Source organism: Bombus flavifrons, chromosome 2, assembly GCF_040668555.2.
Source record: "Bombus flavifrons isolate JBK064 chromosome 2, iyBomFlav1_principal, whole genome shotgun sequence".
NCBI classification, from domain to species: Eukaryota; Metazoa; Arthropoda; class Insecta; order Hymenoptera; family Apidae; genus Bombus; species Bombus flavifrons.
In genome coordinates this window covers 19,727,601-19,747,549 of record NC_138443.1, presented here as the reverse complement: position 1 = coordinate 19,747,549, position 19,949 = coordinate 19,727,601, and the positions used below count along the sequence as shown (strand labels likewise).

At 44.6% G+C, this 19,949-nt stretch overlaps 1 protein-coding gene across 7 annotated transcripts in view; it reads left to right on the top strand.

Annotated features, from left to right (window-relative positions):
• The window catches only part of LOC138189583 (pleckstrin homology domain-containing family A member kramer), a 179,555-nt gene that overhangs the window by 158,018 nt on the left and 1,588 nt on the right, over nt 1-19,949 (top strand). For 6 of the 7 annotated variants that reach the window (XM_069131617.1, XM_069131612.1, XM_069131618.1 and 3 more), the window contains exons 12-27: nt 1,545-1,806; nt 3,452-3,603; nt 4,934-5,043; nt 11,706-11,903; nt 13,580-13,672; nt 13,980-14,216; nt 15,206-15,286; nt 15,915-16,064; nt 16,604-16,624; nt 16,769-17,036; nt 17,201-17,596; nt 17,697-17,837; nt 17,916-18,106; nt 18,333-18,566; nt 19,077-19,562; nt 19,760-19,942. In XM_069131617.1, coding sequence (XP_068987718.1) covers nt 1,545-1,806; nt 3,452-3,603; nt 4,934-5,043; nt 11,706-11,903; nt 13,580-13,672; nt 13,980-14,216; nt 15,206-15,286; nt 15,915-16,064; nt 16,604-16,624; nt 16,769-17,036; nt 17,201-17,596; nt 17,697-17,837; nt 17,916-18,106; nt 18,333-18,566; nt 19,077-19,562; nt 19,760-19,942 — 3,203 coding nt within the window. The remainder of the gene's footprint in view (nt 1-1,544; nt 1,807-3,451; nt 3,604-4,933; nt 5,044-11,705; nt 11,904-13,579; nt 13,673-13,979; nt 14,217-15,205; nt 15,287-15,914; nt 16,065-16,603; nt 16,625-16,768; nt 17,037-17,200; nt 17,597-17,696; nt 17,838-17,915; nt 18,107-18,332; nt 18,567-19,076; nt 19,563-19,759; nt 19,943-19,949) is intronic. The other variant, XM_069131613.1, reaches the window with a different exon arrangement.

The window sequence follows — 19,949 nt, the reverse complement described above, 5'->3', positions numbered from 1 at the left end:
CTTTGATTTAATTGAATCTCGAACATAAAGAGCCTTCTCTCTGGATGCTCTTTCGCTTTCTGGGTGGTCTTACTCGTTGGCTTCGATGAACTTGTGCGTCACAAATGTTCGTAGAAAAAATAGAATGTACTTCTCGAATCGATCGTATCGTAGCATCTATAGTTCAAGGCTAGATCAGATTATTCAAATAAGGTATCACTTTACATCTAGAAACGAAATCTAGAATGAAACGAAATGTAGAATGCTACACTAGCTTTCTTTATCTGGTTTTTAAAGCGTGTACAGTGTACGCCAGAAGTTACTTATCTTCGTCCCTTGAACATATTCTGCCCTGAACGATATCAAGAAGCGCAAACACAAGTTTCGCGATTCATGTTTCTCGATTAGTCAACGCAGCTGCTGGCCCATTGTGCTCGCGCAGATGCGCTTCGCCGTAGCCATTCACGATGAATCGTTTGCTTTAGAAAATCGGCCAAAACGGAGATCGACAAGATCCTCTCTCGATCGTCCGCCGCCTCTCCAATTATTAGAACCGTGTAATCGAAACTACAAGCCGAAGCCAGGTCCAAAATTCGCGATGCGTGCAACTGTTCCAAGCACGTATGAAAGCTGATCGAGCTTCGTGAAACGATTAGACTTTGCCAAATTGCATTTAGCCAGTACGCTCGGTCTATTGCTCTACCGTTAATTACTCGATGTTGTTTTCGCATTAAAGTCGTTGGAAATTTGAAATTTAATAAAATCGTAACTTTAAGCTTGGACTAATAGAGGAAATAACGCTTTCAAATGTTGAGAAAAGTGATTGTACAATTACAGTATCTCTTAGTTGCGAATCGATATTCCTGAGAACCTACAAATATCCGTGCTGCGACTCTATAGAGTTATTGAATATAGACGAACGTTCACGGCGAAGCGTAGCTTGATGAATAAACGCGCGATGAGCGTAAAGTGCGGACAGGAAATTCTTACAGTGAAAGTTTCGCGATTACGTCGCTTTTTCCGAGGAATAAAGAAGATTGGCTGCTGCGAACGCAGCGTGCCATTTCGATCGTAAATATCGAAAGCGTCATTGTACGTGGCTACATCGTTCCTTGCTCGTAGCTATCGTTACGAAGGAAGCGGTGCTATTGTATATTAACTATTGTACTCTGCTCGACTATTTATTTCCTTTGACGACGAATATCGTGTATAGGTTACCTTAAAATTATCAAAAACCATACGATTTATCCTACCTATCGTTCGTCTAAACAAGATTATTCGAGAAAAATCTTTTCAAAACGTTTTAAAACTGCGATTTTAGTTATATATATATAATACGTTTATATTTACGCGAGTTTACCAATATTTCCTCACTTTCGTATTCGTTATATAGCGCTAGTTTAATTTTCAATAAAGTGGCTTTCGACTCGTGCCACATCAAAATTCACAAATACGAGTGCATATCTCTATACTTGTCGAATAAAATGAAATTTACTATGTAGTTTCGCGCGAAATATCCAGAAAAAGAGGTCGACGTTTTATCACGAGCAATATTTTATTCGCAGCTTCCGGCTCTGGATCGGTGATAGGAAGGGATCCACTTCCGCCGAGAGCTGTCAGCACTTCGCAACTAGCTCAAAGAACGCAAACGCAACCACCGGCGACCGTCTCTACTCTTCCACTGCCGAGGAGTAACGCCACGCACAGGCAACCCTTGCCGCTTCATCAATCCACTCCTCAATCGATCAGACAATCGGAAAACGATATGACTAACTCGCAATTATTGCGTGCCGCCAGCAGCGGCGACATTGGAACCGGATCTGCCATGTGAGTACGATGTTTCGATATTCCGATATATTTGTCGAAACGTTCGAATCGAGAGACCGGATAGGAGAAAAGCGAAAAGGAAAATTACACGGGGATTCGAAGACATGAACGTGCTAAAGAAATAATAGATAAATTTGATGTTAATACGATATGACGTAACTTAGAAATAACGTAGATTACTGTTTAAAGATGAAATAGAAAGATGAGAAGCGCTCTTACGTTGTCTTCGCATTGTAGAAGAATTTTTTTCGCGGGAAACATTCCGCGAACGCGAAGATTGTGGCGTGAATACTACTCGCGATCAACGAGGTCGAGATTCTTGGCGAAAAGCACAAAGTCGGTATTTGGAATTTCCTCGGTGACACATTTTTCTCGGCTGTTTCACGCCGCGCCGTAAGAAGTATGCGCGTGCAACTAGCGTATGCTTTCGAACGATGCGCGCAGCCAATTCTCCTCTGGCTGCGCTCGTTCTTAAGGGGGTATTCTGGTCTAGAAATTTGAAAAAATCGAAATTTTTTTTTCTCATATTTCCAAAGTTTAGACATTCAAGAATATGCCCTTAAAAGGATTTTTCAAAATTTCAATTATTTTATGAGTTACAGCCATTTTTGTGACGCAGCATCTGCTCCGGTCCCACCGGGACCAATGTGCAATAAACGGTAGACGCTGCCCGAGTACCTACGTCTCAAAACTTTAAACGCGTTTGTCTCGAAACTACTTTTTTCGAGTTGGCGTGCACGATATCTCAAGTTCTAATGAACCGATTTATTTTAAATTTGGTCTGAATATTCCTTATATACTCCTCTATCGTCCGGATTACGCTCAGCTCAAAATTTTTAATATTACTATTTTTTAAACGTTCGGAATTGTCAAAAAAAACGTGCGAAATAAGAAATTTTTTTGTTCAAACGGCCGTCATTTTGTGACAAAATGTTGTATTGACTTTTCCAAATTTCAGACGATAGCGGCATCCATACTAATTAAGAATCCGTTCGCATTTTTTGTTTCGGATGACCAGAAGGGTTGATATCATGCACGCCACGACACCCCATTTTTTTGGCAGCACCCACTTTGCCAGCTCATAACTCTTTAAATATTGAGTTTTTTTTCAGTGAATTTTTTACGTAATCTCGAAATATCAATAAACAAATGCTAAAAAGAAAGATAGCAAAAATATTTTTTGTCTCGCTTGTACAGAGCTTCAAAAATCGCCCGAAATTCATGCCTCTAGACCAGAATACCCCCTTAAAACTATTCCGACCGATTCGTTTCATTCGAAACATTTTTCGATGGCTCGAGAATTGACCCGTGAACCAATTTTTTATTTACCGTAATGTTTACAAGTAAAAGCAGCGTGTAATTTAATCGAGAATAAGATTCGCTTCTGTCGCATTCCTGATATTTCGTCTACGTTATTATCTTCGTTGTATTATGTTCTCGTATATTCAGTTATTAATCATTACGCAGTTACGATACCGAGTACAATGTATACGACGTTAAAGTGAATCGTACGCGAAGTACGAGTAGATTAATTAGAAATAAGGAAAGAGGAACTTTAATAATCAGAGAAATGTAGCGGCAATGAGAGATTACGAATAAGACAAAACGATAACTTAATATTCAATTTTCAATTTCAAAATTGCAGGTTGAATAACAACGACGGAAAGGACATAAGATTAACATCTCCCAGCGGCCATGCTACTCAACGGTTGATGAGTCCGGCTTTGAGGGTTGTTTCCTTGAACGACCATAGAGTTTCCAGCCCTAGCGACAGCGATATACGAGTTCATAGTCCAAGTAAGAATATGCGTTTTTACGTTAAGCGTTCGACATTCTATTCGTTCGATTTTGAGGTTTCTTTCATTCGCTCGACTTTTCCGATTCTCGGATTACTCGATATCTTGTAATTTTCCATGTACCTCCGACTAAATTCTTCAACCTTCGAGTACTAATTCCTCTTTAAACTATCGTATACGTTTCTACCACTGTCTCGGCACATTTCTCCAACTCGTTTAAACACGAGTACTCGTTGAATCTGCTCTAAATCGTCTCGAACACTTGTCACGCCCAGCGAAACTTTAGCCAACTTCGTTCGCGCTTTTCGATAAATTTGCCCTACCCCATTCGTTCCGCTTCACGAATATCGTTCGACGTTAAATTCAATTCATTCGAGTCCTGTTGAAAGGACGCAATCGTCGTTCGATTCCAAACGGGGAATAAACCGATCTGGAATTCCGAAAGAAGCAGCAGGCGCACGATCGAATCGCGGTTTCGAAGAATTCATATCGGAAAGCGAGCGAGAAGCTTGCAAGCTCTCCGAAAAGAACGCGGTTTTGGCGATGGAGGTTTACCGTGCTGTTAAGATTAATTGTTGGAAGGAACGCTCGGGCGGCCGGCTAGACACTAACTTTCTTCCATGCTTACCAGCTGCGAGACATTCGTCCGGAGAATTAAAGAGACTGCCGTTATAAGCGACCCGCGAGGAACAGGCTTAACCTTTCGCCCCACTTCTCTATATCTTCTTTTATTCGCAGATGTGGCGGAGAAAGAATTTTATTTGATCTTCCACGTGGAAGATCCAGAAAGCATAAAGACGGAATTAAAAACGACAAATGTACGATACAAATTATTCGTCATGCTCTTTTGCGAAAGCGAAGATAACCACCGCGCTAGATAGAAATTTGCGGAAAATGATTTTCATGTGTGCACGTGCGGAGCACGTCGGATACGTTGTAATACCTAGCGTAATATCGTGGTTAACATCCAGGCAAATACATTATCGAACAAACATTAGCGAGAATAGCCGATGCTCGAGTCCGAACAGTGGTTAAGCGATATCGAGTCAATATTTAGCTCGTACCAAATTCTTGCCTGGGTCGGTATCGCGAATATTAACCGCCGCTTTGTGCGTTTTTATCTGGCCAGCTCGGGAAGCATACGAAACGATGCTTTTTCTCGTACGATTAAAGGGAAAGCCGGTCTCTCTTATCGTCGATATTCCCACGAGCACTTGTTCGACCGTATATTTTCCTTGTTGGAAAATTACTAGCGACGATATAGAAGACTTCTAGATTTAAATCCAAGCGGAGTAAAAATAAGCTCGCAAACTCCTTTCATTTGCTCACAGTCGAGAGGAAAATGGTGAGTCCGATCGGCCGAGAGGTGGACCGCGGCGGGGGCACGGCTGGTAGGCAGAATCAACGCGTATGGGAGTGCAACGAGTTGCTGCACAAAAGGGTGAGTGAAAGACAGTTTGGCGCAAGCGAAACCTTCGAGTTGATTGGCATGGCGAAGCATGGAAAGAGAAAGGAATCTAACGTAACGACACGGCTTCGACCGATTAGCCGCTTTTTTCACACTCTCCTCCTTCCCCTCCTTTTCTGTTTACCGCTCTCCTCTTCCCACTGCGTAATTGCAACTCCGTTTCTTTATATTTCACGCGTACGTACACACCATTAGTGTCACGCGACAAGCAAGCAAGCAAGCACGTATACGGTTTGTTCGAGCTCTGTCCCGCGAGCGTGCAGTAGTCCGCATTATCGTTCTAGCATGCAAATTTCACTAGTTGGATTAATTAAAACGTTGCTTAGGGCGAGCCGACGATTTCGCAGCGCCTACGCCACGCCGATACAATTAATCGCGAACGCGTTTCGGTTCTCAGGGTTATCGCACCTGGCGACAACGCTCGAGATGATCGGCGCTCGAACAGTTGCAAGTGCAATTCGTTCTTGCTTAGAAACTCGATGATTTCAATTCGTTTAACGTTTATCGTCCTAATAAACTCCGGTAGATTCTGGCGCGCTAATCGTAGATCGTTTGGGAGCCACCACCTACACAGGTTGCCCGCCAGGGCGTAAAATGTGAGAAGGTAGAGCCGCGGTTTACAACGAAACGCTTGTTATCAAGCGTCACGATACGCTGGTCGTGTTAAAGTTTCACTTTACGCGTTGCCGTGGCCTGTCGCGTTATCGCCTTTGGTTGGTCGACTAAGTCGTTAAGAGACACGTGAATCGATGATTCTTGGAGTACTACACTCTGTAGCTGATACTTACTCGATTCGATAGGCACGCTATCTCTCCAAGATCATGCACAATTAGTTGATTAGATTCCTTCGATTACAGGTGGGACGATAATATCTTAATTGTTTCTACGTTTCCAATTTCAAGATTTGGTAGATTTAGCAGCGCTGTTTTGTCTTTGAACCCATACTCGGTAGCTCAGGAAAATTGAATGGATACTCTGTTACATTTCCTACACTTTTCTGACGTTTACACGTTACATTCGCTTCGACGATTAGTGATACGCAAGTACCGGAAAACCACTCTTTGCAATTAGAGCAATTGCAAACTTACAAAGGTCTGGTAAAACGTACTACCACCAAGACTCGTGGTAAACTCGCATGTCCAAATCGGTTTCGAAAAAACCGATTCGAAGCTAATGCTTCCGATCGAGGGCCATAGTGACTCCATATCGGAAAAGTTAGCGACGATACTGGTACTAGATACCTCCCATGAAAGGCAGCGGATCAAAGTTTTCTTTCGATATCTCGTGTCGGGAATTGGATCGGTGGCTGAAAAACGTCTGATCGAGCAGATCCGGGGAGTGGAGAGCGCAAGTTCGACGTGTAGAAAGTGTTCGGAACGGAACAGTCCAGAGGGAGCGATATCCATTATGGAAAAGGACAACCAGCGCGCCCGAAGGAACCGCTGAAAGCCATTGAAACTCGCGAATGTACGCGTACGCTTCCCTTTGGGCTAGAAATCCAACTCTACTGGTTCTACACGGTGTAAACGGGCCTGTATCCAACCACCACGAGGAGAGAACGATCGAACCGCGTCCGTTTGATGCAGAGTTTACAAGCATTTTCATTAGCGTAGCCTGTTTGTCCCAGAAATTCATTAGCATACGCGAGCGGCAGCAGCAGCAACGCGGAGTTGTTTTATCGCGTACGTGTCGTTGGCATTCCTGCTGACTACGCGGCGTTCGCTCCTAGAAATTTCATCGGCTGCAATTAATGCTTTAATACTATCGCCAATTTCCCATCGCAGACTCCGCGGTAAAATATTACGTATCTTTTCTACGCTAGAACCGTTATAGACTTCGTCAAACTTTCCCAACTCTATGTTTCCTCGATCGATTGCTTTCACGAGAGGTTACTTTAATCGGCGCAATTCGAACGACGTCTCCGTCGTACGATCGAAAGATAATTTCATCGATTAGTTCCCGGGTCTATCACAAGGTTTCTGCTAATCCGTAGCTACCATAGATCTTTGTACCCCATACCAGAAGTTACTTCTTTGAAATCCTGCTATAATAATAACGATTATGATAACGTTGCAAGACATAAAGTAACGCAGACCCGTTTCAAGAAAGCACACCTTCGAGATCATACGAATTCCTCCTGCAAGAAGCAACCGTTCGCGTTCGTTCGATCTACGAGATGATCTTTTATCCTCGATTCCGCTTCCATTCTATTTGGAAATTTGCCGTTTTGCGATTCTGCGATCTTCCGCTTAGCACATACGTATTACGCAAGTCGTTGTCGTTTTGTCGAGCTTTCTTTACTGACCGACGTTAGTATTCGAAACAATCGGCATTGCCTGACCTTTTGTCGCAAATATCTTGCGTAACAAAGATACGCTTTAACTTGTTATTGTCTGGCTTTGCTTCGCAGTCTTTAACTGTTCACAAATACCGAACGCATCAATTTTGAAACTTCGAAGCGAAATATGGCAAGCGTGAATTCGAAATCCTATCGAAATTAATTACATCCGTCGTCCCGTGAAATTTATGCGAAGAATCGGGCACTTCGTAGATAGAGAATTAGAAACTTCGGACGTCTATCTAGTCTTCTCGTCTTTCTTTCCAATCGAGAAAAAATAATACCGTATCTGTAACTTACTCAGCGTGAAAACGCATATTTCTTACTTTTATACGTTACGCGAGACTTTCAACGTGAAGCTGTTTCGCGTGTGTCGAAGGAATTCTAGAATATTCTGTCGCGTTTGAAAATACGAATCGAAGCGTACAGAAAATCGAGTGCCAGCTCCTTCGAGTCGTCTCTTTATTTGGAGGCTGCAGGACACAGACTAGCGAGAAAGTAGCGACGCGAGTGTCGTTCTCTCGCTGTCGTTACTTCCATGCAAAGGAACAGAGTGATTGAAACGATGGTACACTAGTCTCCGGCGAAGAGAAAAGGACGAAAAATATTCAAGGAGAAGAAGAAGAAGAAGAAGGAAAAGGAGAAAGAGAAGAAGAAGAAGAAGAAGAAGAAGAAGAAGGCGACGACGACGACGATGAATAGGAGGAGGAACGGTGAGAGTAGACCAAAAGGGATGAGAGGGAAAGAGGATTAAGAAAACCGAGGGCCAGGGTCGATCCTGCATACGGTCAGCGGTGGTCAGCAAGGGCACCGTGCCAGGGGACTGCGGACGGACTTTAAGCTGCCTCCACAATCGAGGAAACTCGAATAGAGCGTTGGGACAAGCGTTATATCGTTGGTTACATATATTGCGGAGTTTCCCTGTTTCGATCCTCCTCTTGAGCGATACGATGGAGAGGACTCTCGAGGAGATTCGAGCTTAATTAAGTCCGCTAATTCGAAGATTCCGGGCTTTCTTTGCTTTCGATTCGCTATTAACGCGATTTCGAGGATATTTGCCATGAATCTGGAATAGCGAGCGTATTACTGTTTGCTTTACTTTTGAAACTCCGTTCAGTGCTATTTCGTTAAAAGGCTATGTAAATTCCAGCAACTTTATACAGAGGATAAGAGAAATATACAGAAAGAGAATACAAACGTATAAACAATTTCGATAAACGCGATTATCGACGTTGTATTTAAACAGTTTTTATCCATAAGGATAAAAGGAAGCGGGGATCGCGTTTCTTAAAATGGAAGTTTCCGCGAGTTTCCCGACAAAAGTAGCCGTTACGTCGAAATAAGATCGTTCCGAAAGCGAGGACACTGGAAAACGGCGATATCAGCCAAAGAAGATTCTCTGAACCGTTAAAAGCTCGCACAACTCTGGAAACTTAAAAGTCTCGGGTCTCTAGAAGGTCTTAATCTCGATGGCTCCGAAGGTTTGAAAGTCGAGGAATTTTCGAGTTTCTTAGGGGAAATCGAAAATCTCGGTTGCCTTTGGAACGGTTTGCAGTACACCGCGTGTGTGTAATCGCGAAAAGAAGTTTTAAAGGATCTTTGCGCATCCGGGCACTTGGAGATAGTTGGGAAAAATACGAATACTCTGCGCGAGTAACAATGGTGGCTGAAATAATTGGAGTAGGTATCGGTATATATACGTTAAGTTTGATAGGACGTACAGTCTTTTAAAAAATTTTGCGAACGCGAATTTGAACATTCGCTATCTTCAAATTTCTATGTACAGATACCACCAGAACGGATATCAGTAGTTTATTTTGTCCGTGTATCTAGGCTTGGTTGGCGAAACCTTAACGACCTTGAAACACACCTCCATCGTTATAATAGCTATCCGCACCTTTAATTCGAACGAACGAATTCAGAGAACATCTTGCAACAAGAATTACTTGTAACCATACTCTGGTGCTTCTATTATTGTATTTCGGTAGAACTATTTTAAGAGGTTCGATAACACGATCTTGCAATTATTTCGAGCGATACAACGTTCGATCATTTACCTCGCATCATCCAGCAACGAGATAAACGAAACGATTCGAAAACAGCAACAACAAAGAGGAAAAAATTGCGCAGAAAGGGTCGGCAGGATCGCGCAAAGAGCCGGCATTTAAGCGGAACGTTATAATCAGATCTCGGTTATAAAGGCTGCCTTAACCGAGGGACATGGGCTCGCGTGGTCGAGGCGAAGCCAGCCAGATCTCAGGCAAAACATACAAAACGATAGCTCGACAAGCCGAGCAAGGAACCACGGTGCATGCCGGGTACTGTAGGAGTCGGTGAACAGGCGAGTCGATCAGACCGGGCATGACGCCAGTCTTCCAAAGTCTTCCTTCTACCTTCGCCACGCTCTCGCTACTCTCCATTGTGCTGGTTTCGTGTGTTCGCAATGTACGCCCGTCGATACGAAGCTTCTCCGACAACGTAGTTACTTTCCGCGTTCCTAAACTTCGTTCCACCACGGTTTCCATAGGAAAGAGACGCGATTTTCCCATGGAACCTGCGACCAGGATCTCTTGAAACAGGGACGAGAATCGTTCGTAGAATCGACGAAACGCGGTCTTCCACTGGTTCTACGCAGATCGATTTAAACGGAGATGAGACAGGTCAAAGGTTGAGGATCTACGTGTGCCGACGCAGTTTGCGTAAGTGATGTAAGCTTTGTCGTGGTGTGATTCGCATTAGATGACTTGGAACAGAGTCGCAGCGCTTTCGACGACCCGAGATTTTGACTTTCCGCCACATTTTCTTTGCAATTTGATCGAATAGATCAATGTCGAACGTGTTTAAGTGATTTGTTATAGTTTTCTGTAGGGATATCGTTGTTCTTGCGATTTCGCGCACAAGGGACATCGCTTTCGTGCAAAGATAGAGGTTGGATATCGTTGTGGACTATTTCAGCCTGTGATCGATACCGATACTGTAAGAAGCATCGGCAATCGATAGAGCGTTACTCGTTAATTATGGAAACTGTAATAACGTAATTGATTATTTATCGTTTGTATCTGTAGTTGGTAAATATTGGTGCAACAATTTTACATATACAGCCATCGCGTTTTAGTTGGTAGATATCGATAGATTCGTAGAATAAATTCGTAGATTTTAGTAAGACGCGTGGATTTTTGAAGCTTAGGTTCTCCGATGTCGTTGTTCGTTTCAATGTCAACCGAGTACCGTTTAGTTTATGATTTACGATATCAAACAATTTTTGTATAATTTTATTTCTTGCACGCAGCATTCGATCGACGGAACGACCTTGTTCAACGTCTCGATATTTTATACGTTTATTTTATTCTTTTTCATTCTTTCCATGCCAATCATACCAAAACGCTTCTTAACCACGCATCGTAAACGTAAAGGCCAAACGATTCTTTCGACTTGGCGTTTGTACGTTTCGATTTTACACGGTGAAATAATTCGGTGTCAAATTCAACGGAAAAACATCGTGCCACGCGCAAATACACGCGAACACGATGGTATTCGGTAAAACTTTGTTCGAATGCGCTAATAACGATGTTCGTTTCGAATAATCGGTTATAACACGCGTACGCGTCTTTTGCCTTCGATTTTCACCTGAAAATCCTACTTTCGATCATCTCGCCAATTTACAGAGGTGTGTAAATTATTATTAGGCTTGATTTACCGTTTCTGCAATTTTCTTCATTTTCAGCACAAGTATGTTATATATCTACTTCGCGATCCGCGTGTTCACGACGCGAAAAACGCAGGAGTATCGTTTATCAAATTCATACATCGATCAATTATTTTCAACGTAGAGATTTCCTATTTCGTTGTAAAGCTAAACGATATTCTTCGTACTCGAACGTTTTCTCGTTATAGGTTATTTCTGTACTCGTCGGTTGAAATTGTAAGAGAAGCGGCATTAAACGAAATAAGCTTTCCGGTAAAAACTCGCTAAGCCTAATAACCTGCTCGCCTCTGTACAAGCAAACTTTCGAGTTTCCATCACCTTGTCACAATATACGCGACAAGTTAGTCGGCATAGATTTCCATCGGATCACCGTAAACTGCAGATTGCACGTAGAGCGTAGCGTTTTCAGAGCTCGATCGATGTTCTTGGTCGAGACGGGCCGCCGAGGGAACGGCGGTAACAACGCTAGATTCAAGGTTTTCGCGTTCACACCGAATTGTTCGCCAACGAACCAAGTTCGCCGCGAGGGGAGGCCGGAGGCCGGTGTTTGCGTACGCGCGATCGCTAACGAAAGATTGCATGACTCGACAGAGCAACGTCAGCTCCCAGCGAGCAGAGGGCGGCCGCAAGCTGCCGCAAGCCGCAACCCAGGGACTGGTTCGCGTGTCCGCCGGCGAACTCCTCGGCAGGACCCACGAGGAGTTGGTGCTCCTGCTGATCCAGCTACGCCGGCAGAACGCCACCATCTACAAAGCGATGGAGAATTGTCACATGGAGATCGAGGCACAGGTCCGAAGACATTTTCAGAAACAGAATCGTTGGCCCAACGGTAGCAGCTGCGACTGGGAACAATGGAGCCTGCGTCGACCGGTGGCGTCGCGGCTGGTGTCATTTTTCTCTCTCCGACGTCGCGATAGACTTCCTTCCGTAGCCAAGAACCGCTTTCGAGAAAAATTGTTCTCGCAGAAGCAGATTTTAGTCGTTGCGCGATAAAATCAGAATTCGGTAATACAATAAGAAAAATAAACCGACGGAAGAAGCTCCTGCGACTTGAACAACATTCTCGCAAACGATTCTCGTTGTTTCAAACGATTTTTCATGCATCGTACTCGTCGAGTTTCGATTTTACCAAGGATTTTTACAAGAATTTAGAAGCATTCGGGAGAAACTTCCTGAAAAGTTCTTGGAGATTCTCGACGATTCAAACGGAGACGGATGTTTTCACGAGGACCATCCGATAGATGGTCGCGATCGAGAATCCTGTTGTACGCGCGAAAAATGCCGCGGAGCATGGCGAAGAACCGGTTTCAAGGACACGTTTCGAGAGAACGTCATTAGGATTGGAACTTTCTTCGAGAAAAAAATTCCGACGAGGCTTTGTTCTCTGATGTGGCGTGTGTCTCGCCTTTTAGCGTGCCTTCTCAACGCGAATAGTCGATGTCTAGAATGTCGTATGAAATTTTGCCTTCTCGCGCGTTCTCCCGCGTTCTCCCGCGTTCTCATCTACTTTGTACTCGTGTACTTTGATAAATGGTCCCTTTCCGCGTAGATCGCGTTTTCGGACGCAGAAAGACCGCCAACCTCTCCTCTCTGACGTTCGCCGTTCACCTCGCATCGAGAACGTTGTCGGTGTATTGGTTGCCCGCCACAAATCGTATTACGTTTCCGCGCTGACCCTGACGAACGACTCGACCGTTTCCTTTTTCGCGATTCGCACGCCCTTGGGGCGTATTAAAAGTTTGAACGCGCTCAAACTCTCGTGTCATCCCGTTTTTTTTCGCTGTTGCCTCTTTGTTGGCGATGCTACGCGTTGGGAATGTTAGGTAAATTTGAAGAGACGCGCAGTGAAGCTGAAACGTGTTTCCGATCTCCACGCCGCGTCGTGCTAGTTTACGTTCAAGTTTAGCATACGCTGTGGCATAGTCCGTGTTTCGTGGGTTTAGTACGGCGCACTCGGTGAAAGTAAATTTATCCGTGTGTTGCGCAGAGTGTGCGAACATACGTTTCGCAGGTTCTGTTCTAAACGTCTCCTTTGATCGTCTACAGATTACGCGAGCTTGTGTATCGTTCTGTAAAAATACCGATATTCTCTGTCGTTTTTTCTCTCGCGACTTTTCGGTTTTGATTTTGCAAGCCCTTGCGCTTTTTTGATGCGTTTACGTTCCTTCTTTGATCCTCGAACCTTTCTTCTCGGATCGCGAGAAAACAGGATCAAAGTTTTTCGTAAAATGACGAAAACATGCGAACGTTTCTTCGAGTAAAGTACTAATTACACGAGTGATTGCGAACAGAGTGTCGGCCTTCCTCGCATTGTTGATCAAATATCGCGACTGCGTCAGCAAAACAGAATGCGCTGTCCGCAAGACACGAGCGTGCACCATTAGGCGAAAAGACCCATAGACACTGTGAAGCGTGGAAATTTGCCAGGTGTCACATTTAAAGCGGCATTCTTCTGTGACCCGCAGGCTAGATTGGCAGAGCTCGATACTCCGCGACGATTGGAGAACCTTCAGAAACTCGAGGAACTAAAGAAGCATCTGATGGATCTCGAGAAGCAGGTAAAACTCGCTTTCCACTTTTTCCCCCGGTATCTCTATTAGCCAAGCGAAAACTCGTGAATTTTTGTCAGCGGTAACGAGCCGATCCGACTAAGATTCGCTGAATATTTCTATTCGAAAGACGCAAGTTGCGCGATTAATTAACAAAACGAAATTCATTCTCCGGTCGGTTCTCTGGTGCTCGATTATTCCGTTCGAGTCGTCGAGGGTCGAGTTTTTCGAGCGTAACCTGAGCTAATTGAGAAACTTGGAAGCAAGGCGATCGAAGCTCGTAAATTCAATGGATCTCGTATATTTTGTCACAAAGTACGAGAAGGGCAAGCCGCTAGTGAACCTCGTGGACAACATGGTGAAGTTGGGCTCCCTCTACAATCGCAACACTGCCAATGGGACCAACGTCTTCTCGGGTTCTCGACACGACCTAGCGCACGACAATTCGAGGGATCATCGTCTGGAATTCAATCAGAAGGTGCAGGAGCAACGTTTGCTCGCCGAGGAACGTAGAGATTGGGACCGATTAAGTCCCGATCACGGACAATTACAGGTATCGATTTCCCTCAATTGTTTAGATGACACGGTACGCGTACAACAGTCGTTTAATTTAGTTAGCCAAAGTATCGGTGAAACGAGAATCTGGTTCACGCGAAATACTGTTCGCGCTTGATTTAATAACTGAGACATGGAAAGTAACGTTCTAAACTTGAAAATATAAGGTTCCGTAAAGCGTCACGAGGACCTTGGCGTGCAAAAATACTCGAGTCAACGCCTCGTGTCTATCGCAACCCTAGCTTACGCTCGGTGAAGAAGAACGCAATCAGCCGACGACGAGATCCCGCATTTCCTTCGCCTAGCTCGCATTGCTAACCGTGTTTCCTGCTTCGTAACAAATAGCACGAAAGAAACGGCGTCTCGGTGTTGTGGGAAAATTTGCTCTCTGGAGAAAATAACTGAAACGTCGAAAGGAACGGTTGAGTTTAGCCGGGGGAAGAGAGCAGTGGAAGATCGACAGAAACAGGGGATTTCGTTAGAAGTATATCAAGAATTATTTGCCCCTTTGTATCCGCACGGCGTAATAAATACTTGCTTTCCAAGCAATCCGCGACGGACGCGCGCCTGCATTTTGCTCAAATTGCGTTACGAGAGAAAACGTCGCGATAAATACGAATTACACACCGCAAAGTCCCATAACGGTGCATAATACCAACGTGAAAATCAGAGAGGTAAAGTAGGAGACGACGTGGGTTGGAAAAACGCGCGGGAAAATTACGAACCCGACGTCGAATACAGTTAACGTTTGTTGCACGCAGTTGGCTGCGTGCGACGAGACGTTACATTAAAAATCGCGATTATACGTAGGTACACAGGCGCGCGTTTTTCTCGTGTCTTTCCTTATCGACGATCCGCGATTACGACACGGTGTGGCCATAGCTCATTGTAGCGGAATGGTAATTCCGGTTGAAACGCGACTCCTTGGTCGCTCGACTGGAAAGCAAAACTTCAAGGTTAACTCACCACGTCGCTTCTGTGTCGTAGGCCAAGGTGCAGCAGCTCTACAAACTGGATCGCCTGCTTCAGGAGGAATCCGGAACGCTTCACAGTCTTCAGCAAGACAAGGCGAGTAACGCGATCTCCGATCTTCTACCGTGAAAACGCGCCCGACCTTCTCCGCTTTCCTTTCTTCCATTCGTTTTCAAACTATTCTTCGACAGATCGTTCTTTCGCGTTTTCGAATCGTCGTGGACGGAACGTATCCGTCGAGCGTTGTACATATCAGACGCGATATACCGTTCGAATCGAAGCCATAGCGCGCATCGTGCGACGGTGAACGTACAACGTACAGTGAACGCGTGTTGCGTTTAATAGTGGAATCGCGGTAAGGGATTATCCGACGCAGAATCGTAAAAAAGTTGTAAATTATCCGCCATGTCCAGATCCGAGAAAGATTTGATCGTAAAGTGAGAAAAGGAGCGCTACGTAAAAATGTTGGTATAAAAATATTTAGATACATCTGTCAACGGCGATATCTGTAAGATGAAAGAGTCATATCTTCCGGGAAACGAATAAATAGAAAATTTATATTTTGAAAAATCGACCAATTTTACCAAATATTTCGTAAAATCGAATTCCATCGATGAATTATTTTTATCCTGCTATCTGGTGCTTCTCCGGCAGTTATTATGTTCGAGTCGGTCGGGCCAAATCAGTTTTCCAGCGTATTGAATCTTCTCGATTTCGATTACAGGAGATTCTGGAAAAAGCTCTAGGTGGTCTCCGACATAAACTGCAGGGCAGCAGGAGCAATTTGGTGGAAGCAGAGAGATACAGGAAGCAGCAGCTCCTTCTGGAAAAAGAGCTGAGCAGAGTGAGAGTGTTGCTGGCACACAATTCCAAGGTACGAACTTTAAAGCGTTCTGTAGGCTCTTGGAATCGCGGTTTGTCCTCGATCAGCGAAGATCAGGCTAGAAGGAAGGAAAATTAACGGAGAAAAAGTTTAACGTAAAATAGACGCCGCCGACCTGATTCGTCCGTTCGGGAAACAAAAAAGGTTGCTATCGGGCACAATTTTTAAGTTTCAACGACAGACGCTACTCGATCGCGAATAGTTTCGGCAGATTCCCACGCACGGCGAAACTTTAATCGGTTTTATGCGAATTTCCATTCGACGACAGAGGTAGCGAATTCAATCGGGAAGTTTTCTTTCGCCGGAATAAATTCCGGCGATCTATTCTTCGGAGAACGGAAAGTTGCTCGTGGTTTCCGCCCCGCGAAAAGTAATCGGGGTTTCTCCGTTTCGCATTTTCGAAGAAAGTCCGACGAATTGGACGCTGGTCTTTTACTATGTAGAAGTAGAGGAATAGCGAGCACGCATCGCGCGCTTCGTTCTCCAAGGAACTGATTTGCCTGATTTAATCGTCGATTCGTTGTTTCCAGGTAAAGCCGGTATTCTTCCAGGTAAATCGATCAAAACACAGAAATAGATAGATTTCCGTTTCGTTGACCGTTCTGTTCGCATTTTCGTTCTCGACGAAACTCTTAGCTTCTTAACTCTGCTCTTGTAAAGGCAACGAATAATCTTCCCGTATCTTTGCCTTCCAGAAACTCGAGGAAACGGTCGCGGAAAATGCGAGATTGGAACAAGACCTGGTGGTGCTGCGACAGAAGCTGCAAGCATCGAGGAGGTATGCAGGAAATATGACTAGAGACACTTCGGCCACGACTGGCCCTCTCGAAGCAGAGTTGAGAAGAGTTCAACAATTGGTCGGGGATCTACAGAGACAACGAAAGGAATTGAGCATTCAAGTTAGACAGTTAACGGAGAAGTCACACAGTCTGGTGCAACAGATTCGACCGCAACCTACTTCTGGTAAGCCGAATCGTTGTTTTTGCAAAGTGTTGCAAAGATCGTTTGAAACGTTGAACTTAGAAAAACGTTGAAAGCGTGACACAGTCTACGTTTGAAAATGATAAGAACCAAAGTATATCGCGAAATGAGGTAAACGAGATTTCGTTCTTACGTTACCAACGCAGCTCCTCAAGTGCACCAACCAAAGAAGCGAACGCAAAACTCTTGGTTGGAGACCGATCTTGATTCTGGGATAACTCTGGACCACGGTTTGGATTCGCCATCGAGCCCTGCGCTGTCCTCGTCGCCTCGTGGCAAGCAGAACGGTGGACCGTATCCGCATTTCAGTTCACCGACACAGATCAAAGACTCGTCCCCCACGAATCGTCAGCAGACGAACCTACAATCGTACCCTCAGTCGCCGCAGAATCATATTTCCTCGCTTTCCCCTCAGTTACGAGAACAGATTCAACAACATCAGTTGAAGCAACAGCTTCTAAAGGATCAAATGCAGGGAAAAGGAAGTCTGATGCAAGCGAACGTTTCTCCGTTATACGTCAACACGGAGTCTAGAATTCACGGTAAGCGCAAAATATATATAATCTTAACCTAACGGAATTATCTTTTGGCAAAAGTTTCTCTCATCGTCCATCAATCGTATAATACATTCAATTGATTCAGAGAACCACAGACAAGACGAAAATTTGACTAATGGTACGATTCCTCCACCGGAGTACGTTCCACCTCCTCCGCCGCCACCCTTGGCCGAAGAAACGTTACTAAACGATAATTACAGACAAAACGAGGACAACAAGTTCGCCGGTAAGTGAAGCAATAACGCAAAACTAACAGACCTTAACGCAACAGCGATTGATGTTTCGCGATAATAACGTTTTCAAGGCTTAATCCACAACCGTGAGAAACAAGAGATTAAGACCGTGCGAATCGTGAAACGGGAATCGGAAAGACGGCAAAGAGATCGAGGAGACAGAACTGGAAACATTGGAATTCCATTAACGAACGGGCTTCAGGCGCCTGGAGGTGCCAAGAGATTGTGCGACGATGATTTAGAAGGTTCTCAGAAGTTCGAGGTAATTTCTTCGAGTTTTCTACGATTCTATTTACTGCGTTCGATCGATATAATTTATATTCGCCGTAGTAAAATATTTCTATATCTTATCATGGTATAAGTAACGATTAGAGAAAGACTTTCTGTCAGTTTATTTCGAGCCTGAGTAGCGGGCAACTTTGACAAACGATCGACGATGTCGCAGCTTTGATTTTATTTTGCTCTATTTTCGATCGATTTATTCTTAGAAGGCTCAATTGGGAAAGGTGGTAGAAGAGTCGCCGATGATTCACGCTCAAAGCACAGTCCAGCTGACGGATTTGGACGACGTGCAGTTCCAAAGAAGCATGTCCTTACCGAGAGGTTTCGGCGGACAGCGGCAACAGCAGCCCGAGATTCATCAGGTTCCGGTAGTGCCTCCTCCCAGAAGCGACAGCATGCACGCTTTGAGAACCATGCTAGCTAGACGAAATAAAGTCAGGGTAAGTTAACCACGCGTTACCGACTTCTTCCTATTCGCCTTTTTCGGATACGGATATGTCGATTAACCGACGAACTAATAACATTTATTCCTCATTACCTTTCCCCGATAAATCTTTTGTCGTGCTAATAATATATTTTTGGTTTTCGTACGATGTAATCTATGTATACTAAACTTTTTTTTTTTTTTGCATGCCACTTGCAATTTTTCGATGTTTTTGACATACAAAATCCAAAACGCGAATCACCAAATTTTACTTGTTTCGTCGTAATATTTGTGCATTCTGATTTTGAGATAGAGACATTCGCATTGAGCGCATCGGCGCTCCTAACGCCGGAACACAGTATCACCGGAGTACCAGCATCGACTACGTACCGGATACATATGATTTCATACATTTTCTTCATTTTCTCTGTTTTCGTTGGTTTCGCCTTTCACCCCTCCGTGATGCCTTATTTTGTTCGGCCCTCGCTTCGTCACCCTCCGTTATTCTGCTTGCCGATCGACGCAGTTCGAAACTCAAGATGGAAGCTCGGACAGTACTCTGTCGCCGTATACGGAGAGCCTCGCTTCGAGTTCGCACGTGCCTATGAGCTCGCCGAATTACTCGACCAGTCCGTCCTATAGCCCCAGCCAGCAGAATTATCCGATTAAACCGAACCATCATCAGCCGCCGTACTACCCACCGTACAGACACTACGAGAATCCATTGAGAAACGAGAGCATCCCGGAGCCGGTGAGTCCGGAGTTGTTGTCACCGACGAATCTCGAAGGCCAGGACAGAATGTTCGGTTCGTCGTTGAACGTGAACGCGTCGAACTCGCCACAATTGTCGCCCATTTTCAAGAGCGAGGCGGCGAAACAGATCATCAAGGAGATGACGGAGAAAAAGATCGAGGGGCCGAGGCGCAGGCAAATTCCCCGCGAGAAAAGACGACACTATACCGTGTCCAGTAGCAAACCCATTCTCGATCTAGAAGACACCTTCTCGAAGATGGTATCGTTTCTTTTTGTATTTTATGTTTTCATATTTCTCCTCGTTGCCTTCCTCTTTCACGTTCATTCTTTTCCTTTGTCGACTCCGTTTTTGTCATACCTTCGTTTTGTCGTTTCTTTGGCGTCGTTTTGTCGTGTTGCGTGTGTCGTTGAAGTAAAACGCGCGGTCGATATAGAAGCGTTTTCGATGTTCCCTAGGGAATGGGAAGAGCCAGAGACGATCTCGATATGGAACGAGCGCTCAGGCCGAGGATCAACGCGCCGGATGTCGTAAGATCGACCTTGAGTCACAAAGAGCTGAAGTATAACGAGAGTACCATCGATCAGCTGCTAGGGACGCCCAACAAGATCGTAATCCCTGAAAGATATATCCCTGAACAGGTGAGAA